The following is a 26,806-nucleotide window of genomic DNA, read 5'->3' as shown; positions in this document are numbered from 1 at the left end:
GTGACAGAGAGAGAGAAAAAGTTATTGAAGATCGAGGTTTGCCTCCGCTAAGCAGAAATAGTTGCATTGAACATCAGCTTGAAAGCTCTGGTTTGAAAGGGAGTTTAATATTTCATCCTCACAAATACCATTGGAGAATTGAATATGTATACAGGGTTAAGTGACAGAAATTTTTAAAATGCAAATGTTCATCCTTGGCCTCATCTCATGTTTATAATTTAATTTGTGACTTAAAAATTCATGAATGACTAAGATTGCTAGCCTATGGCAGACTAAGACATTTGACTATTTTAAATCTTTTTTTTCCCCCTTTTAAAAGTTCTTCAACCTGCTCCACATCAAGTGATAACTAATCTCCCTGAAGGCGTTCGGCTTCCGACAACTCGACCAACCAGGCCACCACCACCTCTTATCCCATCATCTAAAACCACAATGGCTTCAGAAAAACCATCTTTTATAATGGGAGGCTCCATCTCACAGGTAAAATGCTTTTTCTGTATAGCAAATTTTCTCTTGATTATTGCTGTGGTAAAACTTTTTCCTCCTTCTTACACTAAATTGTCAGCATACTTTTAAGTATTTTTAGGTTTATAATTTTTCAGAGTGGTCCTGAATGTGAAACTTTCAGGGACAGGGACTAGAAAATGCAGAAATTAATAGGAATTTCGATTAAGTTATGTACTCAGATTGAGTGCCTATGGCATACCACCTGGCTAAATTTACCAAAGGCACATAATTGTTCATTGTAATGTAAATTAAAATGGAATTTGTTTTCATAAAGTTGAATATTTACTGACTAGTTACTTTAAAGAGAGACAGTGTGTTAAGCCCTTAATGGCTTACTTTCTTCAGCCATACCCTACCTGCCTACAATTGGTTACTACCCATTAATACATTCTGATTATTAAGTCATCGAGTGGATTAAGCCACTGATTAGGTCACAGTTTTCACAATCTGATCATTTAACTTCTGAACATTCCTACATCATCTTACACATGAGTTTTCAGGATACATCTCATACCCAAACACTAATAATCTCTATTTTTTTCTGGTATACTGCCTTTTTTTTTTTTTTTTTTTTTTTTTTTTTTTTTTTTTAACTGAAATATGGTTTAATTTAACTTGATGGTTAGATCAAATTTGACTTATGTGAACAACCAATATCCATATCACTGTCAAGAAATTGAACATTTTTTCCATCACTAAAAAATTTTCTCATGTTCCTTCCTAGGCGTTCCTCCTCCTTTCTGAAGCAACTTTCTGTTTTACTTTCTGTTGTGGTAGATGAATCTTACCTTTTATAAGATTTCATACTAATGGAATATATAGTATATACTCTTGTGTCTGTTTTTCTAACTCAGCATAATGCTTTTAGGGATTCATCCAGGTTTTTGTGTTATCATAGCCTTCTTATTGCTGACTAATACAGTGAACAAAGAATAGATAGAATTTCTGTTACAACAGTGCAGTTGTCAGGGTGCTTTATAATATTGTCTTGTAGTGCTCTGCAGCCACATGCACACCAAAAATGACCCTGGGTGGGACCTGAAGGGACTAACCAGCACAAGCATGTTTCTGTCAGCAGACACAAACCTGAGTCATTTCTAGTTTAGGACTTCTATGAATAAAGCTGCCGTAAACATTTCTTATACTAGATTCTTTGTGGATGTGTTTTTGTTTCACCTCAGAGTGGAATTGCTGGGTGTATTTTTAGGTTTATAATTTTTCAGAGTGGTCCTACAATTTTATACTCCCACTAACAATATGTAAGACCAAGACTTCTGTTATTCCATTTCTTGTTGTCAGTCTTTTTCCTTTTAGACCTATTTAACTGGTGTGTGTTATGTCTCATTGTGGTTGTATTTTGCATTTCCTGACAACAAATATTGAATGCTTTTTTGTGTGTTCATTGAAAATTTGTACTTCTGGCTCTGACTTATTGGTTGAGTATTCCTAATCTGAATATCTAAAATCAAGTGCTCCAGAATCTGAAATTCTTTGAGCACCAACATGATGCCACAAGTGGAAAATTTCACACCTAATAGATGCAATAGAGCACAGTCAAAATGTAGGTACACTAAAAATGCTGTATAAAATTATCTTTAAGCTATATTATTAGATGTATATGATATAAATGAATTTCATGTTTATAATAAGGTACCATCTCCAAGGTATTTTATTGGATCTATGCAAATATTCCAAAATCTGTAAAAATTCCTTATCTGAAACACTTCTGGGCCCAAGCATTTTGGAAAAGGGATACTCAACCCGTATTTAAGTCTGATTATCCATTTTTTTAAAGAATTTTTTTTCATAATACCTTTATTTTATTTATTTATTTTTATGTGGTGCTGAGGATCGAACACAGTGCCTCACACATGCTAGGCAGGCACTCTACCACCAAACTGCAGCCCTAGCCCAATTATCCATTTTTATTGGATCTTTTTAGTATTGAACTTTAGAAGTGTTTTATACATTTAAAATTCTTTGTTATATTATGCCTGTTACAAATGTTTTTCTATTTGTGATCTGCTGATTTTCTTATGGAATGTTTTGATGAACAGAAATTTTAAGTTTTGTTTGTTTGCCTTTTGTTTTTGGTACTGGAGATTTAACCCAGAGGCACTTTAGCACTGAGCTACATCCCCGTCAGCCCTTTTTATTTTTTATTTTTAGAAAGGGTTTTCATGGGCTGGGGATATAGCTCAGATGGTAGAGTGCTTGCCTCATAAGCACGAGGCCCTGGGTTCAATCCCCAGCACCGCAAAAAAAAAAAAAAAGAAAAAAAATATTTCTGCTTTGCTAGAAAGGGTTTTCACTGAGTTGCTTGTGAACCTCCTGCCTCAGCCACCTGAGTCGCTGGGATTACAGTGTGCACCACTTACACCTAGCCAAGTTTTACTTTTTGATGTAGTCAATATAAAACTTTTTTCTCCTATGATTAATTAGACTTTACCTGCTCCAAAGTTGTGAAATTTTCTGTTTTCTTATGTAAGCTTTATAGTTTGGCTTTTATATTCAGACTTGGGATTCATCTCAAATTAATTTTTATGTACATTGTGATTTAGAAGTCTACATTCATTTTTCCATTTGATTTTCCAGTTCCAATAACATTTATTTAAAAGTCTTTTCTTTCCCCGTTTGTTTGATTTAGTGCCTTCATTAAAACTATAAGTTTGGAACTCTTTGTAGACTCTCAGTGCCATTCCATTGATTTGTCCATCTTAGTACCATAGTCTTGAATATTGTAAGTTCATAATATACATATGTAATAGCATTATTTCTTAAAAAAACCAATGTGCATATTTAATTAAAAAGTACTTTATTACTAAAAATGAAAAGAATATTCTGAGCTATGGGGAAAATGGCTCAACTCGGGATAACCCCAAACCTTCAATTTGTAAAAAACATATTATCTGTGAAGCACAGTAAAGAAGCACAATACAATGAGGTATGCCTATGTATAGAAATACAGAGGATTTTTTTGTATCTTGACTTTGCCCTCCTGTGGTCTGTACTTAATGGTTCTCATGGGGTTTTATTTTGGTACATTTCTTAGGATTTTCTATGTATGCATGTCATCTGCAAATACAGTTTTAGTTCTTTCCAATCTTTATCCCCTTGTATTTCTTTTTCTTGTTGCATTGGCTAGGAGAGAACTTTTAGTGCAGTGTTGAATGGAAGTAGTGAATGCAAACATGAGTTTCTTGTTGCTGGTTTTAGGAGGAAGATATTCAGTATTTGAAATTTAGGTATTATGTTAACTATAGGCATTTCATAGATATCGTTCATCAGATTATGTTTCCTTTCATTCTTAGTTTCCTAAAAGTCCCCCTCCCTCAGTTCTACTTTTCAATTCCAGAACTTTGATTTTATTCTTTGTAATGATTTCTTTCTCTAATTGTTGTATTCTGTATTTGGTTAGACATTATTCCTTTGAATTCTTTAGACATGGTTCCCTTTACTTCTTTGCTCAGAGGCAGTTTCTATTCATTGCTTTATTTCATGTGTGTAGCTTACACTTTGTTGTTGTTTACATGTCTTGTAATTTTGGGTCAAAAATGGGATGTTTTATTTAATATGGCAACTCTTAAAATCAGATACCTCTGTCTCCTTGGACTCCTTGTTGTTTTTGTTTCTTTTTGCTGTTGTTGATTTGCTTAGTGACTTTTATTCTGTGAAGTCTGTTATTTGTCATAGACTGAATAGTGTCACAGGCCACTAAACTCATTGTTTAGCTTAATAGTCTACTATTGATTGAACAAATCACTTTCTTATTCTTTTCTGAGGAGCTATGTGTAAGGGTATGGCCTTTAGCACTCAGCCAACCAGTGGACAGATCTACTTTTTTGGGGGGATGGAGGCACTGGGGATTGAACACAGAGGTACTTTGCCACTGAGCTACATCCCCAGCCTTTTTAATTTTTCATTTTGAGACAGGGTTTCAACTGCTAAGATGCTGAGGCTGACCTTGAACTTGCAATCCTCCTGCCTCAGCCTCCTGCATAGCTGGGATTACAGGTGTTGTGCCACTGTGCCATACTTCTCCAAAGCATTTTTAAGAGGCTGCAGATGTTGTTAATAATCGTCATTTATATTGTGAGTGCGCTGTTTCAGTGCTTTATTTTTGAAGTTTATTAATAGTAAATATTATCTACATATAATTTATGGTAGGGCTTCAAGAGTTTTTTAAATTCAAGCAATCTCTGCTGAAATTTTTCTTGCTTTACAAATAATGTTCTTAATTTCAGGTTTCCAGGGCATACATTTTTATGAAAAGACAACGTTTGTTTAGTCTTTTAAAATTATTTTTTAGGGCACACCTGGCACTTACATGACTTCTCATAATCAGGCTTCCTATACTCAAGAAACAGCTAAGCCCTCTGTGGGGTCTATCTCTCTTGGATTGCCAAGGCAGCAGGAATCCACCAAATCAGGTCAGTGAGTTAATACAGTCATAATGTATCTGTATTTTCAGTATCACAGTCAGTAATTCAGCACTTGATCTCTTTATGTTTCTCTTGCTTCTGTTCACAGCAACTTTGCCCTATATCAAGCAGGAAGAATTTTCTCCCCGGAGCCAAAATTCACAGCCTGAGGGTTTATTGGTCAGGGCCCAACATGAAGGTGTGGTCAGAGGTAAAATAGTATACAGTTTGACAGAGCTATTGAACTTTTCCCCCATTAAATTAATTAAAGTAATTCATTAATAGTTTAATGATGTATTTTCAAATTATAGCCTTTATATCTAAACTTAGGTTTTCTTTCCATGTAAAATTGATTTTAAAACTTTGAAGTTTGGCTGAGGGTATTATAGCTCAGTGATTGAGCTCAGTGATAGAGCATGTGAAGGCCCTGGGTTCAATCCCCAGTACCACAGAAAAGAAAAAAAAATACACACACACACACACACACACACACATATACACAAAAATAAAACTTTGAAGTTCCATGTCTCAGCAGTTCTTTTTTTAATAACTATAGTATTAATTTAGAAGAATATTTCAGTAATATAAAAGTTTTTTATTTGCTGTTTTTCTTCTCTTATTCTGTTCTTATTCTTTCACTAGGTAGGGGCTATTTTGTGTGGGGTGGTGTTTGTTTGATTCTTAATCTATTGGGACAGAAATGAAGGATGTAATAGCTAATGATTTGGGTTTTATTCAGGTACCACAGGAGCTATCCAAGAAGGAAGTATAACTCGAGGAACTCCAACCAGCAAAATTTCAGTGGAGAGTATCCCTTCTCTACGTGGCTCTATCACTCAGGTTATTATCATCATATCTAATATACTAAACAGTAATTTAGAAAAAAGAATTTCGACTATTCCTGCAATACAGTTCTGTAGTTCAGTTATTCTTTTTTTTTTTTTTTTTTTTTTGCATTACTGGGGATTGAACCCAGGGCCTTGTGCTTGCGAGGCAAACACTCTACCAACTATATCCCCAACCCAGTTCAGTTATTCTTTGTTCTGGGCCAAGGAACAGTATCTCAATGATAATAAACCCCAGGTCTATAAGCTGTCTGAAGAAAGACATTTATCTTTTTAATTACAAACTATATTATCTATCCTGTGATTCATTTGAAAAGGTTACTTATTTGCAAATTGGCAGAAGAAACATGCAGTAATTGATGAAGTTCTCACTGTTTTCTTGGCAAAGCTTTTACGGTGTGTTCGGCTTGGATAGAAATTGAGAAGAAAATTATTATACATTATTTTCTTGATTTTGCCCCTTATGAAAAGGTAGGTCTACAATTTCAGTATGTAAGCTGCTTTGTTAGAATCAAATGCTAAACAAGGAAATGTGGATGGCATTGAAAAAACATCAAATGTTAAATATCTTCTCCCAATTTGGGGCTAAATAAATTGCCAATTTTGATGAATAAAAAGGTACTTCTTTTTCTCAGATTAATTTTAACTTGAAATATAAAATTGTTCTTCTTTCATTATGTAGTTATGAAAAAGGAAAAATTCTGTTTGGGGAAATTATTATATGCAGACACTGTGCTTTTGTACATTGACATAAGTTTTTGCATGTTATCATATATTTTTTGTTCTTTGTGTTTTGCTGTTCCCTAGGATAATGATTCTCAAAGTGTGGTTCCCAAACCAGTAGTATCAGTATTGCCTGGGAAGTTGCTAGACATGAATTCTCAGGCTTCACCCCTCATTTACTGACATCAACCTTTGAGGGTGGGACCCATCGATTAATGTTGTTCAGAGCCCTCTATTAGATTCTGCTCAGGTCTTACTAATTAAGCATGGTCTGTGCACCAGAGCATCAATATTACTTGGGACTTGCTAGAATAATGCAGAAATGTAGCCCTTACCTCCAGACCTGTGAATCAGAATCTCCATTTTAATAGAATTCTTAAGTGATTCCTCCCTGAGACATGGTTTATATAGTGTATGGAATACAGTGACCTGAAAAGTTACATATTAACCTATAAAGTTGCATAATAATTCTTCAAATCTTTTTCCATATTTGGCCAAAGTATATGGGCAGAAGGAAAATAAGTGGGCCTAAATGTATTTCTCTTCATTTTTCTTGTCACTTTAGTATCTAGTTAGTAAGAACTAGATCAGCTGAGACTAAGTTTTATCTGTTTATTTTTAAATCTGCCTGTCCATTTGACAGGTGCTTCTGAAGTGGGAATTAAGGATTTCTAGATGTTTACTTTTGAACTCACTTCTTGATGAAATGTGTTCAGTGTATTTTAGTCACCCCTCTTCCTGATGTATGCATGTGGTTTCAGAGCATTCTCACTAAAGTGTTAGGGGTCCTCAGAGTATATTAGGAACTCTGTGCATGTGTGAATGGGCTAAGTCTGGGCCTGTACTTCCATTTCAGCTCTAGCAGCTTGCTTTTACAAAGAGTTCTCTATATATTTGGTTCCTTGAAAAATTTCCCTCTAGGGAAGGGCTTGCTGCTTAAAGGAATGGTGAAAAGAACCACAGCCACTGGCAATATAGAAAACAGGCGCAGTGGCACACGTCTATAATCCCAGTGACTCAGGAGGCTGAGGTGGAGGATTGCAAGTTCAAGACCAGCCTCAGCAACTTAGTGAGACCTTGTCTCAAAATAAAAAATAAAAAGGGCTGGGGAGATAGCTAAGTGGTAAAGCACCCCTGGTTTAAATCCCCAGTCCCAGCAACAACAACAACAACAAAAAAAAAACAAAGACAACAACAACAACAAAAATGCTACTAATCATGCAGAAAATTGAGATTATGTGATCTAAACTGTCATTACTACAAAACAGGCATCTAGACATCTGTGAGTTTTCTTCCTCTTCTCTTATTAAAGACAAAAACCTAACCCAGCAGGCAGTTTGATACTTGAAAGTTCTTTTTTCCTCTTAATATGAAATTTTATAAAAATTTTATTACAATTGCATGATTTTAGGCCTTCAGACAAACTTCCAAGAATTAAGTCCCTTAATGGAGGTTTGACTTCAAGTTGGGGAACAAAGCTGGTTTACCTAATACACCTGTCATTATTTTAAGAAGTTCTGTGACAGGATTTAAGACTGAAGGAACAGAACTTCTTTGTTTATAAACATTTAATGTCTGTTTTCCTTTCATATGCATGTACTTTCTTTGATGATATGGATTGATTCGACTTTCAATCATGTGGTGGTTTAAATTTTCTGAGCATCTTACACTTCCTCTATGATTGAGTGACTCTCCTGATGCTTGTGTTTGATTTGATGACAGGGGACCCCAGCTCTGTCCCAGGCTGGCATACCAACTGAAGCTTTGGTGAAGGGGTCCATTTCTAGGCTACCCATTGAAGAGAGCAGTCCTGAGAAAGGCAGAGAAGAAGCTTCATCCAAAGGCCATGTTATTTATGAAGGCAAAAGTGGACACATTTTATCATATGATAGTAAGTATGGTGTGTGTGCTTAAAAGCAGTCTTATAAGGTATGACTGAAAACACAGACTCTGGTTTTTTCACATTCTTGTTATGAGGAAGTTGGTTTACCCTTCCTGAAACCATGTTTTCTCTTGGTGAAATGGGTTGATAATAATTCCTGTCTCTTGAAAGGTTATTGAAAAATCAATTGGAATGGTAAGTGAAAAGTGGGAGTCTGTATGAAGTATCCTATAAGTGATAGCTAACATCATCTGTGACTGGTCATGTTATAAAAAGAATCTCCATTTAAATTAAATGGAATAAATTTTATTTCATTGGGATTCATATTTTGTGAGTTAAGAATTAGGAAGTAGATAGTCAGATAATCTTGGAAAGAATATTGAATTTAGATTCTCTTTAGCAAAACCATTTTACTGTCTGTGTCTCTCTATGTAAACATTTTCTTCAGATGCATCTCTCTGTTTATTTTAGATTTTTTTGGGGGGGATAGCAGGGATTGAATTTAGGGGCACTCAACCACTGAGCCACATCCCCAGCCCTGTTTTGTATTTTATTTAGAGACAGGGTCTCACTGAGTTGCTTAGCCTCACTTTTGCCAAGGCTGGCTTTGAACTCAGGATCCTCCTGTCTCAGCCTCCTGAGCTGCTGAGATCATAGGCATGCGCCACTACGCCCAGCTGTATCTATCTATTTATTTAATTTTAACTTACTCACTATGTTACCCAGGCAGGGCTCAAATTCATGATCTTCCTGCTTTAACCTCCCAGATAGCTGGGATTACAGGTGTGCACAACCAACCACACGTGGCTTAGTGCGAGTCTGTGTGTGTGTGTGTGTGTGTGTGTGTGTGTGTGTGTGTATGTGTGCTGGGAATTGAGCTTGAGGTGTTCTACTGCAACGATTCATTTCTAGCCCTTTAAAAAAATTTTTTTTTGAGATAGAGTCTCACTAAGTTGCCCAAACTAGATTGAACTTGTGATCCTCCTGCCTCTGCCTTCCAAGTAACTACGATTACAGGAGTGCCACTGTGCCCTGAAGATGCATTCTTAAGTTATATTTTCCCCATAGTATTTTATGAGAGTGACTCAAATGTGAATAAATATTAGCCAAAGGACTGAGATTTAGTTATTTGCAACCAACTATCTTTGAGACCTTGCAGTAGTCATTATCTTTCTCTTCAAATAAATAGAAATTTGCACATAGTACTTGATTCTGCAGAATGTATTATAGCTTTTTTTATTTCCTTCCTCATTTTAACAAGTGCAATATGTTTTGGTTAACATTTTATTTTTTAGGGGGAAGAAATTAACATACATTTCCAAAGTCAGAAATCCGAGCATCTTTCTTGTCTGCTTCTTTTTTTTCCACATCCAGTAATTCATTAAGTCATTATTGTCTCTGGAATATTACTGTATATTTCTCTCTGCTACTGTAGTCCAATGGCTGCCTGACTTATCTCCCTGCCTTCAGTCTTATCCATATTCAGAGTTATGTATCATATTATTTCCTTCTTGTCTCAAAGATAACTGCAAGCACCATTCCTTGACTTCATCACCCCTCCATGGTCTGCTTCAGGCTTATCACTGCCAATTGATTCCTTCCCACATTTTCCCTTAGCCTTTCTGTATTTACTCCTCCACACTCATCCTATCTCTGCTGTCCACATTGGCTATACACTGAACTGAAATTCTTGTTTTGAGGTCTTTGTGCTCATCATCCTCTGCCTGTACTTTTTCCTCCTTTTGCCTTTGAATTAAGCAACTCTTACTGATCCTTCAGTTTTCAGTTCATACATTATTTTTTCTAGGCATCCTTATCTGAACCTGGGGATGTCAGCATTCTTACAGCATTGTGCTTCTCCTTTCATAGTACTTATCACTGGATGGTAAGGGCCTATTAATTTATCTGTACCCACCACTATTAAGTTTCATGAGGGAAAGAACTTAATTTCTTAACCTTATCTACAAGCCTAACTTATGCCTGGCACACAGTAGGCATTCAATAAACATATTAGAATGAATGAAAATATTTTTATGAATGTTATCTACACAGAAGTATATTGTAGACTAGGACAAGTTTTTGTAAGATAGACTGTGGAAAAACAAAAAGGCTGTGACATTAAGATGAATTATTTTCTGTATATTGTAGGCCTTGAGCTGTCTGAGTAATTCTTGTTTGTGTATTCTGCAGATATTAAGAATGCCAGAGAAGGGACTAGGAGTCCCAGAACAGCACATGAAGTCAGTTTAAAAAGAAGCTATGAATCAGTGGAAGGAAATATAAAGCAAGGAATGTCAATGAGGGAGTCTCCTGTATCAGCACCATTAGAGGGTAAAATGTTTTTAGAACATTATTTAGATATATTTAATTTTGTATATTGTTTGCATTGTTGAATCATGTTCAATCTCTGATTTCTACCTGAAATTTATATTAATACAACTTAAATTTTATATTATTACATCAATGAATAAACCATGGCACGTGAGAGTGGAGGAAGATTAAAAATGAATATAATTAATTGTAATGGTACCTATTAGAATGCTCATGTTCGAATTATTCATACCATTTGTAGATTGCCTCCGATTTGAGTTTAAGAATGTAAAATTTGGGGCTGGGGTTGTGGCCTATCTAGCACATGTGAGGGCTGGGGAGATAGCTCCGTTGGTAGAGTGCCTGCCTCGCAAGCACAAGGCCCTGGGTTCAATCCCCAGCACCGCAAAAAATAAGTAAAAGCTAGCACATGTGAGGTACTGGGTTCCTTCCCCAGCATCTCATTAAAAAAAAAAAAAAGAAAGAAAAACTAAATAAACAATATAAAGGTATTGTGTCCATCTACAACTAAAAATATTTATAAAAAGAATGTAAAATTTATTATGAGAATTTTTTTTTAAAGTGAAGTAAATAAAGTGATGAGTGGTAGATACAGCAAAGACATGAATTTAAATCCTAACTTCACCCTTTCCTAATGGATTCCTCTGGAAATATTTCTTCTGGAATTCAAGGGATTATACCCACCATTGCCTAATGAGTGTCTGAACTGGTGCTGATTATGTGATGTTCAGTAAATTATTACTTTGGTTTTGTTTTGTTAATGACTCACCTTCTTTAAATCATAACCTGCTCTCAATGAATTTTAATATAGGTGAAGTACTAAAAGCAGGATAAATTATTTTCTAAAAGCAGAATTTTCTAAAACAACTACAACAACTCAAGTTACCCTTACTGTAGGTATATATGTAAGATTTATTCCAATCTTTGATTCATATTTATTCATAGTATAATGTGAAATTTGTTAGGAGGTTTCACATTATACTACCAGCTTCACAACTCTTTCATTTAGATTTGCATATTTGATATGTTTTCTTTTTATGACAGTCATTTGATGTTTTTCCTTTTTCTCAGGTATATTTCAGAGTTAACAATGATTTCCAATCCCATAAGTCTCTGCTCTTGATAAAGAAGCTTTGGGATTTTAGATTTCACTTTGAAGTGTCTTTGATTCTTTTTTGACTTATACTGAGATATCTGTGGCCATTTTGTAAATTTTGGAAAATGTGTGCAAAGATCTGTATGTGTCATATTGGGTATTTCTGAGTTCTTTTTCCATATTCTTCTGGATAGTTCACAAATTTAAAATGATGTCTCTTCCTCCATAGAGCTTTTATCAAAAATATGTAATCTAAGGACAGTACTAAGTATATGCAAATAGACATACACATTATGTTTCATAAGTGGATGTTTTACTTGTTTTGAAAGGACTGATATGCCGGGCATTACCCAGGGGGAGCCCTCATTCTGACCTCAAAGAAAGAACTGTGTTGTCTGGCTCTATAATGCAAGGTAAATTTTCTGCTTATTTTGCTTTTTATTTATTGCTGGCAAAGTAGTTTGACATTAATTTGCAGAGCATGAAGCCTGTTTTTCAAGATATTTTCCCTTTCGAAATACTGTTTTGGTTTTTAACTTTTCAGTCTTCTGACTCTGCACTCTGTAGTCTTTTGGAAGATGATAGTTGCCAAATCTGTGACTATGATGAATGATATAATAATATGTCTTGAAGAACCCTTAAAAATTATGATTAATAAATACTTATTTGAGACTCTCCTATAAACAAAATTGATTAAAATTATGGAAAAATATTAGAATTTATCATTTTAACCATTTTTAAGTATATGATTAATGGCATTGTGGTGCCACCAGTGGCCTTATTCTAATGTTTCTTAATTCTTTTTGAAGGCACACCAAGAGCACCAACTGAAAGTTTCGAAGATGGCCTTAAATATCCCAAACAGATTAAAAGGGAAAGTCCTCCCATACGAGCATTTGAGGGTGCCATTACCAAAGGAAAACCATATGATGGCATCACCACCATCAAAGAAATGGGACGTTCCATTCATGAGATTCCACGGCAAGATATTCTAACTCAGGAAAGCCGAAAAACTCCAGAAGTGGTCCAGAGCACGAGGCCAATAATTGAGGGTTCTATTTCCCAGGTAATTAGGTCATTCTCTTTTTGTCAGCAGTTTCACTTCAGACTGACATTAATGAAATATTTAAAAAACTGTGACTTAATACCTATAAACAGTCCTTATCATGTTAGGCATCTCAGAAGTAAATGTGGAGGATTGGGGTTGTGGCTCAGTGGTAGAGTGCTTACCTCTCATGTGTGGAGCACTGAGTTTGATCCTTACCACCACATAAATAAATAAAATAAAAGTATTATGTCCATCTACAATTAAAAATTTTAAATATCAAAGAAGTAAATGTGGAAATTTTAAGTACTCCTTATTATTAGTTTTTGTTTTATCCATAGGATGGAGTGAGTAATGTGAGAAAGTGTGCAGTCAGGGTCAGTGGGTTATGACTGAGGCATCTACACAGACAGTGTTACCATAGAAAATTTTAAGTCATAGGTCAGACCTAGACCTAAGATGGAACATTATCCAGATAACTTGGCTACCTATAATGTTTGTTTCTTTCCCTTTAGGGCACACCAATAAAGTTTGATAGCAACTCAGGTCAATCTGCCATCAAACACAATGTCAAATCCTTAATCACGGGTCCTAGCAAACTACCCCGTGTAATACCTCCACTAGAAATCGTACCAGAGAACATAAAAGTGGTGGAACGGGGAAAATATGAGGATGTGAAAGCAGGCGAGCCAGTGCGTTCCCGACACACATCGGTGGTGAGCTCCGGCCCCTCTGTTCTCAGGTCCACGCTTCATGAAGCTCCAAAAGCACAGCTGAGCCCGGGAATTTATGATGACTCCAGTGCTCGGAGGACCCCTGTGAGTTATCAGAACACCATGTCCAGAGGCTCACCAATGATGAACAGAACTTCTGAAGGTATATTACTTTTGTTGCCTGATCTAATCATTTTTGTTGTAGTTTTTCACCTCTGGAAAATAGGAACTATCAAACTGTTAGCTTCAGATTATCCCAAGAGCCACAGGTTATGCTTGATGCTAGGGCTATGGAAGGCTGCCAGTTTGAAAACAGGCTTAATTTTAGGTGAAGCACCTAATACTTATTCAAATACAGGGTATAATGAAGTCCAGAAATGACCTAGAGTAGGTATGTTTTTGAGTAGATTTTTAGTTCATTGGGTAAGGTTTTCTGAAAGTCAATTTTAGCAGTAGTTTTTCCAGTGGTAGTGTGGTATTATAGTTAAAAGTTCGGTCTCCAGAACAAGACTGCTAGGCTTGAAGTAAAGTTCTTACTTATAAACTTAGACAAATTACTCAACTTGTCTGTGCCTTAGTTTCCTCATCTCTAAAGTGGTAACGTACTACTAAGGCCTACCTGGATTTTTGTGATGATAAAATGAGGTAGTACATTTAAAGAACTTAGAATAGTACCCAGTGTATGTGAACAACTGAATAAATTTTAAGTATTCATGTTATCATAACTCCATGCTGCTGGCAGCTACATCACTAGATAAGAAGTGTTGATTTATTACTAGGTGGTGTCTGAAACAGCCTGAGACCCTGAAAAATGTATCCACGTATTTTAAATTTTATTGTAATACAGATTTTGGGGGCTCACATGCATGGTACTGGCCTGGAACATGAAATGTAAAGATGAATGGTAGAGGTGGGGCAGAAGGCAAAGGAAGTAGGAGCAGGAGGGAACTGCCTAGTTATGGATAGGGGAACAAAACCAAACCTTTGGCTCTAGTTTGGAAGGTGAATTGCCCTGCAAAGGGAAAAGGCTCCCCACAATTGAGCAGTTTGGGACTTGGAAGGGGGAGTGATAAACCAGTATGATTCCTTGGTTTTGACATGTAGATTTGTTTGATCATGATGAATTTTTACTATCATAATTTTAGTAATTAGAAGGTGATGATGTTGCAAAACATTGTGTGTACTTAATGCCACTGAATTATACCATTTAAAGTGGCTAAAATTGTATATTTTATGTTACATATTTTTTACCACGAGGTGATGGCTCCAAAATGCTTGCATATCATAGGCATTGATAAGACAATCTTACCATTCTGTATAATATCATTTAGACAAGGAAAAGCTGGAATAGGAAGGAGAATGGATGTTGGTGAGGCAGTGAAAAAGTCACTGAAGAGCAGAGCAAGGAAAAAAATGTAACTTAAAATTGACAGGTAGCCAGGAAGTTGGGTTACATAGGCAAAGAGAGGAAATTGAAGCCAGGTGTAGGGGTCACACCTACAAGCAAGGCCAACCAGGGCAGCTTAGCAAGACCCTGTTTCAAAATAAACTTTATGTAGGCTGGAGTTGTGGCTTAGTGGTGGAATGCTTGCCTAGCATGTGTAAGGCCCTGCATTCAATTCTCAGCACCACATATAAATAAAATAAAGGTCCATTGACAACTAAAGAGTTTAAAAAAAAAAAAAAAACTTTATGTAAAAAGCTGGGGGTTTAGCTTATTAGTAAAGTGCTTGCTTAACATGAGGCCCTGAGTTCTACCCCTAGCATGGTCCAAAAAAAGAAAAAATTTGAGATTTGCTACATGTGGGTAAAAAATAATTTAGAATATTAATGTCATACAGAAAACAAAATCATTTATAATAGAATGTTGATAATCTTAACATAAGGTGTTACAATATTGGTGCTGTTGCTACTCAAAGGTAGCAGTCTTCTCCAAATCTCAAGGCTTCTACTAGTTCTTTACGCTTGAATATTTTGTAAGATGGAATATTAACTGTTTAAGGGGAAAGAGCTCAAAATATATGAATATAGTCTTAAGAGATGGATAAATATGATCATACTTTGCAAGTTTTTTTAAGGTTTTGTGGCATTGGCTCTTTTTTTCCAGTTACGATCTCTTCTAGCAAGTCTACCAATCATGAAAGGAAGTCAACACTGACCCCTACCCAAAGGGAAAGTATACCAGCTAAATCTCCAGTGCCTGGGGTAGATCCTGTTGTGAGCCACAGCCCATTTGATCCCCACCACAGGGGCAGTGCTGCAGGGGAAGTTTATCGGAGCCATCTTCCCACACACTTGGATCCGGCCATGCCCTTTCACAGGGCTCTGGATCCTGGTAAGCATGACATACAGTGAAGTGACAGTTAATGACAAAGAAATAACTTTGTGACTTTTTAAGCTTCCTATTATAGTATAAAAGGCAGATAATTGTACATATCACTAGTGTACATACAGCTCAGTGAATTTTTGCCAGCTGAACATCCCATGTTACCAATACACAAATCAAGAAATAAAATACTGGACTGGGGTTCTGGCTCATGGTGGAGTGATTGCCTAACACTTATGAGGCACTGGGTTTGATCCTCAACACCATATTAAAAAACAAAGTTATTGTGTCCATCTACAACTAAAAATATTAAAAGAAAGAAAAAGAAAATATTGCCATCACTCCTTAGGAAACTAAAAATAATAGGTATCTGAAAAAACTTGTTTGATGGCAATTGGTGAAGCTGATTGGAAAAGTGAGTTAGTGTGAAGAAATACTTTATAATGACAGAGGAATACCATAAAAATGTTAATTTCAACATAAATAGACATTCATTTACCGGTGTGTTGATCTGAGGCCTAAGGCCTTTTCTTTGAATATCAATTAAACCTTGCCTTTCTAACATAGTTCCAAGTTTTTGTTTTGTTTTGTTTTGTTTTGTTTTAAGCAAAGGTAAAATTTAAAGACAGTTTCAAGTAATCCAAATACAGAATCATTCTAGATATTTTTCCCAGTTCTTTACAGTTGTATAGTTCATACTTGATTCAGCTTCTTTATTGAGTCTTTCGATAGCAGCCAACTTACTTTTCAGAGAAACAAGTCTTTTCATTCTTCTTTCATCAATTTCCAGATTATTTCATTAAGTTACATACTTTAGTAATGTGTAGCTGTAAGAAACTTGTGAGCATATATCACTGATGTTGGAAGACATAATTCAGTAAGGTACAAAATATTGTTCTGGTAGGTGCAGAAGTGTGCATGTTACCAGAGAGCAGTGTGTGCTGGGCCTAAGGCAGCATGCCTTATGCAGCTGAAAGAGAGGAGCTGTCACGCTGCAGTTGGGGACAGAATCTCTAAGAGTTACTTACATTTTATAGTAGCAAAGAACTTGTAGAAAATATTTTAGCTGAAAGCTGTGTCAATATTATCAAATTATCTGACTCTTTAGAACATTAAGTTTCAGAGAAGTTGAAGCCTGGTACAGAGTCTCCCACTATGGTTTGTGCCACTTACCATTTTTTTGACTTTGCTGTGGTGAGAAAATGATAGGTAGTGAGTTGAAACCATCCTTCAAAGTGGGAATGTGAATCTTTTCCCGGTTAGCAATATTTAGTATGAATCTCTCTCATGACCTGCAGCTCCCAGTCAGTCCCACAATTGTAAGGGGAAGCATCCAGGACTGTTTGATGTACTGTCTTGCTATGATGTTCAGGAGGTTAGGTGTATAAATGTATTTTCAATTTATGATATTTTCAACTTCACAGTAGGTTTATCAGGAATGTAACTTCATAGTAAGTTGAGGAACACCTGAGCTTGGAAAACTGTCTCCCAGACTGAAGTGGGACAGTCAGTTGACATACTTACCTGACTTGGCGTTCCAAATGAAGGAAAAGCAAACATTGCAGAAAATGTATCGGTGGTTTTTCGAGGGAGAACATGTACATTTTTTTCTTAGACAAAATTGTACATAATTTCTGTTTAGTTTCTATCATAGACCTTTATTTTATAGCAGTTTTCTTTGCTTTTCATTTTCAGCCTGAGCTGGATTATAATTGTTTTGAGGATATCAGGGCCTTGTGCATGTGAGGCAAGCACTCTATCAACAGAGCTACATCCCCAGCCCCAGTTTAATTATTTTTACTTCTAAAAAAAGTAAAGTTTCTGTGTCACAAAGTGTTTTCATATACATTTCCATTTGTTTGTATAGAAAAATCAGTACTACAAAACTAATTTTATTTTCAAACTAGGGACTTAATGTTGGACCCTAGCATGCTTGAGGCTCTTGGTTTAATTCTCAGCCCTGAAAAAGAAGAAAAGGAATCAACAAAAATTTTATTTTCAAACACAGCTCTTAGAGACCTCAAGTGAAAACATGAGTTTTGTGTCAAACATTGAAAGTGAAACTATTTGAGAAATTTTTGGCTACTGTTCTTCCCTTTCCCATTACACCACAGACATTAGAATACATTAAAATTTATATTGCTGATACATCAGGGTCTAAAATGAATTCACCTTAATCCCTATGCCAAGTGATAGTTGTCTGTGCTCTAACTCAGCAGATGATTTTTTTTAATTAAAATGTTTTTTATTTTTACAGATACATTTTGATTCATTGTACACAAATGGGGTACAATTTTTCATTTCTTTGGTTGTACACAATGTAGATTCACACCATTCATATAATCATACATATACATTAATACCGTCTGTTTCATTCTACTGTTTTTCTATCCCCACTGCCTCGCACCCATTTTTCCTCTACACCATCCAAAGTTCCTTCATTCTTCTCTTCCCCCCCGTCACCCCCCTCGTTATATATCGTCATCCACTTATCAGAGAAAACATTTGACCTTTGGTTTTTTGGGCTTAGCCTGTTTCACTTACCATGATATTTTCCAACTTCATCCATTTACCAGCAAATGCCATAATTTTATTCTTCTTTTTGACTGAGTAATCCATTGTGTATATATACCAGTTTCTTTATCCATTCGTCAATTGAAGGGCATCTAGCTATTATGAATTGAGCTTCAGCAGATGATTTTTTTTTTTTTTTCTCACTCTTTCTATGAGATGTTTGGCAAATGAATTTCACCCAGGACAAAACTTAATGCCTTTCTCTTGTTCTTCACTCAGCAGCTGCTGCTTACCTGTTTCAGAGACAGCTTTCACCAACTCCAGGCTACCCAAGTCAGTATCAGCTTTATGCAATGGAGAACACAAGACAGACAATCCTAAATGATTACATTACCTCACAACAGATGCAAGTGAACTTGCGCCCAGATGTAGCCAGAGGACTTTCCCCAAGAGAGCAACCACTGGGTCTCCCATATCCAGCAACAAGAGGCATGTGTTTTTTAGTTTTCATATAATTTATTTTAATCAGTAATTAATAGATACATGTTGAATGAATGATGGAAAGAAAGAAATGAAGACTATATCTTCTCCATAGACTAGCCCTTACAAGTGAACATAGTAATGTTTCAGTGTATCAAGATGAGGTGTTTTGGTGAAAACTGAAATAACTAAGCCAAGATCATTGTGCTAGGTGTTTGAAATCCATGTTTTACCACTTTGCTGTCTCTTTTAAATTTGAACTTACCTTAAGATTATTGTTGTAAGAGTATATCCTCTAGATTTAAAGAAGATTAAAAAGTAATGATGATCCTAAACCTTTTTATGTATGCTGTATACAAATTATCATTGGATTATATACACAGACAAAATCTAAAAGCCATGTATAGTTATATATCTTTAGAATAAATGCTTACATAAATTGTGTTTGTCTTTTTGATAGGAATCATTGACCTGACCAATATGCCTCCAACAATTTTAGTGCCTCATCCAGGGGGAACAAGCACTCCTCCCATGGACAGAATCACTTATATTCCTGGTACACAGATTACTTTCCCTCCCAGGCCATACAATTCTGCTTCTATGTCTCCAGGTAAGATACTGCACTCACACACTTCTCTAATAGACCAAAGTGCTTAAGTTTTTACAACATAGCTTTTTAATATTTGGGCAGTTTTTTCCCATTTGGTTTGTTTGTTTCATGTAATAATAGTTCCTAGGTGCCATCTGTCACTAGATATCCTAGAAATACCCTGAAAACTTCTGTTATGCTCCAGTCATTATCCAGGATTGTTAACAAAACAAACTTCCTACATCCCAATTTTGGAACTTTTTGATGAATTTCTTTCATTTATAAATTTTAAAAATTACACCTGATTGGATTGACATTTTTGTCTTTAAGTTGCAGATTCTTATGTTTTCCAGGACATCCAACACACCTTGCAGCAGCAGCAAGTGCTGAGAGGGAGAGGGAGCGGGAGCGGGAGAAGGAAAGGGAGCGTGAACGGGAGCGGATCACTGTAGCTTCTTCAGACCTCTACCTGCGACCAGGTCGGTGAAAGCCTTTGCTCCTCCCTCCTAGGGACAGGTCTTGGTAATCTTGTGTTATGGTGCCTTGTGCTTAGGGCTCTGAGGGGTAAATAAGAATTTGAAGGTAAAAAGTCATTACACAGCTCAAGTGAAATGCAGATAAAAGTAGTATAGAAGTTGACATGGGGGAAAGATGAATTTGACACAGAAAAGTAAACTTTGCATGGCAAAGATCATTTTTATTGGCCCAAACAGCTGGCCTCAGGTAGGCCTGAAGATACTAGACCCAGAGCTCTTAAAGCCAAAAGAGTAGCCCAAGCAAAGTTTCTAGATAGGAAACTGTAACTACTCCCCAGCATGCATGAGGCCCTGGGTTCAATCCCTAGCACCACAAAAAATAAACAAATGAAACACAATTAGTGAAAGCAAAGAGAGAATGACTTTTATTTTAGACATACTAAATCTGACACATATTTTGGGCATCTTTTCTTACCCACAATATACTTGTTTAAATCAGATTATTTACCCTATCTGTGTTGTCTGAAATTATATATGACCTAGTACTCAGGAGAAAAAAGAGCTTGGAGGTGGGGACAGATCTGTAAGAGTTGAAACTGTGACTTGAATGAGACTTCCAAATTCAATAGTGTGAAAAGAGAAGTAGGTCAATCTTTTTTAGATGTTTCTGGAAGTACTAATATAGGTGGAAAGAACAGGAAGCAGAGAGAGGTAAGTGCAGAGCTGAAGGCACAGTGACAGGAAGGTGTCACAATCATGTTTTCATGGGGGACATAGCCTTTGAAATCAATGTAGATGGCATATGTGGAAGAAATCCCAAAGCTAGTTGTCATATTTGATGCTATCATATTATTCCTGAGAAATTATCTTAAACACTTCAGTGGTTGCAAAGCCTGAATACATTTAGATGTAATCCATTATCTGTATCCAATCAAAGTCACTAGGAGTCTAACCATAGGAAATACCAACACCATAAATTATCTCAAACCTTGAAGAAGTATAGTTATTAGAGCCAAGCTTTTGAGGAGGACATTGTGGATGGTAATGCAAGAGAAAGCTTGCTGAGAGAAACGGTTACCTGCAAAGGGCAGTGAAGAAGTGAAGTCAAAAAAATTACTGTCAAATGAAAAAGCCCCAAACCCTAGTGTAGCAGTTGGTTGCATATTATTTTCATTATGATACTTAGAAAGTTTTACCCAGTTTGATTTTGGAAATCGAAAACACACCAGAGTTTGAGAGATGAACCTGTGTGATTTATATTAGTGCTTCATTATTGGTGCTATTTGTTTCTCTCTAGAGTTAAGATTGAAACTAGTTACAAAAATGGAAGACAGTAAATCATAAACTAATGTTTTGATTCAAGCTACCTGTGGGCTTTATTGCATTTTTATTGAGAAAGCCAAAAAGTAGAATATCAAGTTTCTTGTCTCATTTTCCTCTTTTATTTAGTAATATTAAGAAATTAACAATCCATAAATATCACTACCTTTTATCACTAGCTTCTTCCTAATAGCTTATCTTTCTTCCTTTTTCTTTTTTGCCCCTATAGGCTCAGAACAGCCTGGCAGACCTGGCAGTCATGGATATGTTCGCTCCCCTTCCCCTTCAGTAAGAACTCAGGAGCCCATGTTGCAGCAAAGACCCAGTGTTTTCCAGGGAACCAATGGAACCAGTGTAATCACACCTTTGGATCCAACTGCTCAGCTACGAATCATGTCAGTCTCTTGTATACATTTTGACTAAAAGAATACTAGTCTCTTACATATATATTTGTGACTGCAATAGTTAATAGTCAAGATTTTGTAGCCACTAAAATTTTTTATTCCTTTTTTTGGTTTGCTTTTTGCAATTTGCTCATCTCCCTATCATGCATGCACACACACACACACACACACACACACACACACACACAGTAAATGGTCTTCTCTTCATAGACCTGTAATTTGGTTTTATTTACAGGCCACTGCCTGCTGGGGGCCCTTCAATAAGCCAAGGCTTGCCAGCCTCCCGCTACAACACTGCTGCGGATGCCCTGGCTGCTCTTGTGGATGCTGCAGCTTCTGCACCCCAGATGGATGTTTCCAAAACAAAAGAGAGTAAGCATGAAGCTGCCAGGTTAGAAGAAAATTTGAGAAGCAGGTCAGCAGCAGTTAGTGAACAGCAGCAGCTAGAGCAGAAAACCCTGGAGGTGGAGAAGAGATCTGTTCAGTGTCTGTACACTTCTTCAGCCTTTCCAAGTGGCAAGCCCCAGCCTCATGCTTCAGTAGTGTATTCTGAGGCTGGGAAAGATAAAGGGCCTCCTCCAAAATCCAGATATGAGGAAGAGCTAAGAACCCGAGGGAAGACTACCATTACTGCAGCTAACTTCATAGACGTGATCATCACCCGGCAAATTGCCTCGGACAAGGATGCAAGGGAACGTGGCTCTCAAAGTTCAGACTCTTCTAGTAGCTGTATGTATCTCAATATGAGTTTCACAATGATATCTGAGTAAAGAATTACTTTATTCTTTAGGTAAAGCAGAACTATATGACATAAAAGAATCCTAATGCTTGATGATAAATGTAAGAGAAAAGATTTTGTGAATTAGTACAGCAAAATGTGTCTTCTAGTGTTATGATGATTTAAATATCCCTTTTTCCTAAGTATAAGCCTATCAATGTATTTTTCAGGAGAAAACTATACCTTCAAAAGAACTAAAATTGGGAAATGGATAGAGAGAGGGCAGAGCTTATTAACATGTTCTAAAATATTTTTTTTTTGCTGGATGTGGTGGTGCACACCCGTAATCCCAGTGACTTGGGAGGTAGAGGCAAGAGGATCACAAGTTCAAAACCAGCCTCGGCAACTTCACAAGGCCCTCAGCAACTTAGTAAGACTCTGTCTCAAAAAAATAAAAATAAAAGTGAGTGGAATATTGCTCAGTGGTAAAGCACCTCTGGGTTCAATCCTCAGTACTAAAAAATAGGAAATAAAATAAAACATTGATTTTTAATTTTAATTTTTGAAAAGTGAGGTTACCTTATTGTTGGTGATTGATACTTCTTTTGCACCTTTCTTGAAAATTGTATTTTGATCCAGTCTGGTTTGTCACACCGATGTCTGCAAGTAAGAATTCACAGATGTATGCTAAAATGCTAGAAAAGTTACTTTTAAAAATTTTATTTTTAACTGTTGCCTAAATTCTGTATAGAATTCCAGAAAAAACAAGCAGTATTTAAATAAGCAACTGCTAATAAATGAAGTAACTTAATCATATAGTCATCTATATGTTATCTTCATTAAAGGAACTGAGTAGTATTGGAGATAATTTAAAAAAAAAAGATTTCTTGTGTAGCAGAATGCAATGTGCAGTTCTTTTTATCTCCAAATATCCACTTGCCTCCTTTAAAACTTGTTTGTGTCTAGATCTACCCTATTGCTGAGGTTTTAAGGGGACAACTTGGTAGTGTATTTGTGTAGAAAAAAGACATCCTTTTAACCTGGGATTAGGAAAATCTACAACATAGGTTTTCAACATGCAGAAAATTGCTAGCTAAGGAAGAGAGGTAGTTTTATAAATGGGTGTTTTGGAGGGGAGTCATCAACACACATGGTGATACCTGCCCCCCCCTCCCCCAGGCTTCTGGACCAGGGTAGTATCATCACTGAGTTGTGTAATCACTGGACTAAATACTTCTTTTCAGTTTGTATCACAAAACATACCTTGCTGTAGGAGTTTTGATTTTTAGCAGGTCTGAAAATAGAAAATCCTGGTTCGTTCTTTTCTGAGTGTTCGTGTTTCTGAGTAGTTTATATTTTTTATCACTGGGCCCTGGTTTGCTTGAAGTTCAAGTCTAGTGACAGTCACTTGGTCTAGTTTTCAGTGACTTTTGAGAGCCTCCTTCACCCTGGAGTGAAGCACATGCCCTCATTTTACCCCTAAGTTTTCAAGAGCAATATGAACAAGGTTCGGATTAGACTTTCTATTGACAGAATAGTATTAGTATTAGCATTAGTGTTAGTATTCAGTGGATTTAGGATGTTGGTTTGTTACGGTGGATATGGAAATTACAAATTAGTATAAACTTAGAATATAGTGGTTTATTTTAGTTCCTTAATGATAATTTTCAGCCTATTTAATTTTCAGCCTTTCTCTTCTCCCCGAACCTGTATAATTGTAATTTCCATATCCTGGTTGAGGGTAGTTCAACTGAGAACCAGAGGAGCAGGAGGTGGTCAAGTCTAAGAGTTCATTACCACCATGTCCAGCTAGGGTTATGATACTCTTTTTTCAGACTTGAGAAAATTCTGATGTTGCCTGTAGGTGTAAAGAGTCCTCTAAAGTTAGAAGGTTCCTAAGCAGAAACCTGCCTGTTTGATTTCTCAACTCTGAGGCCATGGCAGGACTGTGAAAAGCTGCCTGTATCCCCTTTACATAGCCTGTTTTCTTTGGAGTTGCATCCTGGAGGGCGCTCTTCTCTCACGTGGGCATCCTCAAAAGTTGGTTGGCATCCTTCCTTTCTGTGAATTTAATTCCCTCCAGATATTCCCCACCATCCTGTTTATTTTCATAATGTAACATGGTGCTGGAAAAATTATTTGGAGTAATTTTTGTCAACAACTCCATTTATTTGAGAAAATCATTGTACAATGTTATGTCATCTAAAGTTTTAAAACCATCGTGGTAATGAATCAACTTTATAGCCTCAAACCTTTTCTAAGAACAGATTGTCCCATGAAGTGGAATTGTTGGTATCCATTAACTGCTAAGATGTACTCTCGCTATTTTTATTAATCTCCTCTGATGAGTGTTTCCCTGGTGATTTCTTTGCCAGCTCCCAGGAGATTATCACAAATCTGTTTTCTATTTTGTCCCAATTCACTGTTTGTTGTGGACTTTTAAAAGAGATCTTAGAGTCTCACACAATTTCAGAAAACCCTATGCCTTACAAAGATTAGGAACACCAAGGCACCTTTGGTACAGTCCATTGGGTTGGATAAGTTTCATCATTAACTAAGAATGTCATTGGACATCTCTGAGCAGAGTGAAAAAACTAAAATAAGCAAATAGGTTTGAAGTACTTGGACTTTTGAAACTTTTCAGGGATTCATTTTAAAATAAGATTGTTTTCTTAAAGTATCTTCTCACAGGTATGAAACACCTAGTGATGCTATAGAAGTCATAAGTCCTGCCAGCTCACCTGCACCGCCCCAGGAAAAACTGCAGGCCTATCAACCAGAGATTGTTAAGGCAAATCAAGCAGAACGTAAGTCTTTTTTTAGCCACCATTGACATGTTATCATATTTGCATTTATCGTTTGCTTCAAAATTATCTGTCTATGCCATGCTAAGAAATAACTTGTTTTGTTTGTTTCAGGGTCATCTTATGTGAGTCTGCTTTTAAAAAGTTTAGGACTGCACTAAGGAAAATCACCTATTGAGTTATTGCTAATTACTCTTTTGTTTATTGTTTAATGGTATAGAAAATATTTTGTTTGCCCACTTATACATTCCCATTTTATTCTGAGTCCTCAGACTTCTATTGGTAAATAAATACTTTCTGCATCAGAATTAGGATACGTAAATTCTGTGTTAGAGATTTATACCACACCTTTTTCATGTGTTCTTTGGAATTATGTTTGATCTTTGATAATGAGTAAAAGACAGGGGCATCCCTGGATTAAGACATGTATGTGTTCTATATTAGCTGATCCTACCAGACAGTATGAAGGACCACTGCATCACTATCGAACCCAGCAGGAATCACCATCTCCACAACAGCAGCTGCCCCCTTCTTCACAGGGAGATGGGATAGGCCAAGTGCCTAGGACCCATCGGCTGATCACACTTGCTGATCACATCTGTGTAAGTTTTTCATTATTTTTTTTTTAACTTTTATTTATTTTTTTTCATTATCTCTTTTTTTGGGTGGTGATAAATGTATTTTTAAAATTTTATACATGTATATAGGTAATAATGTCTGTCTCAATCTATCGTCCTTCTCATCCCCACCTGCCCCACCCCTCCCCTCTCTCCCAGACACCTATAAAATCCAAAGTTCCTTCATTCTTCCCTACCTACCCCCCTGCTATGGTTCAGCATCTGCTTATCAGGGGAAACAGTTGGCCTTTGGTTTTTTGGGATTGGCTTATTTCACTTAGCATGATACTCTCCAGTTCCCTCCATTTACCTGCAAATGTCATAATTGCATTTGTCTTTAAGGCTGAGTAATATTCCACTGTGCATATGTAGTACATTTTCTTTAACCATTCATCTGTTGAAGGGCATCTAGGTTTGTTCCATAGTTTCATTGTCATGAATTGAGCTGCTATAAACATTGATGTGGCTGATTTTAAGTCCTTTGGGTATAAACTGAGGAGGTGAATCAAATGGTGGTTCCATTCTCAGTTTTCTTAGGAATCTCCATACTGCTTTCCAAAGTGGTTGCACCAATCTGCAGTCCCACCAACAATATATGAGTGTACCTTTTCCCCTGCATCTTCACCAACACTTATTATGCTTGTATTTTGGATAATTGCCATTCTTACTGGGATGAGATGAACTCTTAGCGGTAGTTTTGATTTGCATTTCTTTAATTACTGTTGAGATGTTGACCATTTTTTCATATATTTGTTGATCAATTGTATTTCTTCTGTGAAGTGTCTGTTTAGTTCCTTAGCTCATTTATTGATTGGGTTATTTGGGGTTTTTTTGGTGTTAAGTTTTTTGAGTTCTTTATATATCTTGCTCTATCTGAGGTGTGTATGACAAAGATTTTTTTCCCATTCTATAGGCTCTCTCTTCAAATTATTGTTTCCTTTGCTAAGAAGAAGCTTTTTAGTTTGAATCTATCCCATCTATTGATTCTTAATTTT

At 36.3% G+C, this 26,806-nt stretch overlaps 1 protein-coding gene and 1 non-coding gene across 18 annotated transcripts in view; both read left to right on the top strand.

Moving 5' to 3' along the window:
• Ncor1 (nuclear receptor corepressor 1) overlaps positions 1 to 26,806 on the top strand; it is a 168,634-nt gene that overhangs the window by 118,190 nt on the left and 23,638 nt on the right. For 12 of the 17 annotated variants that reach the window (XM_047546882.1, XM_047546879.1, XM_047546872.1 and 9 more), the window contains 17 exons: positions 320 to 480; positions 4,817 to 4,937; positions 5,038 to 5,139; positions 5,668 to 5,768; positions 8,219 to 8,387; positions 10,569 to 10,709; positions 12,135 to 12,218; positions 12,615 to 12,871; positions 13,366 to 13,726; positions 15,671 to 15,898; positions 18,683 to 18,892; positions 19,344 to 19,493; positions 19,826 to 19,951; positions 21,498 to 21,663; positions 21,908 to 22,401; positions 25,069 to 25,197; positions 25,639 to 25,796. In XM_047546882.1, coding sequence (XP_047402838.1) covers positions 320 to 480; positions 4,817 to 4,937; positions 5,038 to 5,139; positions 5,668 to 5,768; positions 8,219 to 8,387; positions 10,569 to 10,709; positions 12,135 to 12,218; positions 12,615 to 12,871; positions 13,366 to 13,726; positions 15,671 to 15,898; positions 18,683 to 18,892; positions 19,344 to 19,493; positions 19,826 to 19,951; positions 21,498 to 21,663; positions 21,908 to 22,401; positions 25,069 to 25,197; positions 25,639 to 25,796 — 3,158 coding nt within the window. The remainder of the gene's footprint in view (positions 1 to 319; positions 481 to 4,816; positions 4,938 to 5,037; positions 5,140 to 5,667; positions 5,769 to 8,218; positions 8,388 to 10,568; positions 10,710 to 12,134; positions 12,219 to 12,614; positions 12,872 to 13,365; positions 13,727 to 15,670; positions 15,899 to 18,682; positions 18,893 to 19,343; positions 19,494 to 19,825; positions 19,952 to 21,497; positions 21,664 to 21,907; positions 22,402 to 25,068; positions 25,198 to 25,638; positions 25,797 to 26,806) is intronic. The other 5 variants (XM_047546880.1, XM_047546875.1, XM_047546869.1 and 2 more) reach the window with 2 other exon arrangements.
• Trnam-cau (transfer RNA methionine (anticodon CAU)) lies at positions 2,694 to 2,767 on the top strand. The gene has a single exon. It is a non-coding gene; the product is annotated as a tRNA-Met (tRNA).

This window comes from Sciurus carolinensis, chromosome 3, assembly GCF_902686445.1.
Source record: "Sciurus carolinensis chromosome 3, mSciCar1.2, whole genome shotgun sequence".
Taxonomy (NCBI): domain Eukaryota; kingdom Metazoa; phylum Chordata; class Mammalia; order Rodentia; family Sciuridae; genus Sciurus; species Sciurus carolinensis.
Note: the sequence above shows the minus strand (reverse complement) of the source record. Positions and strands in the feature narration are given on the sequence as shown.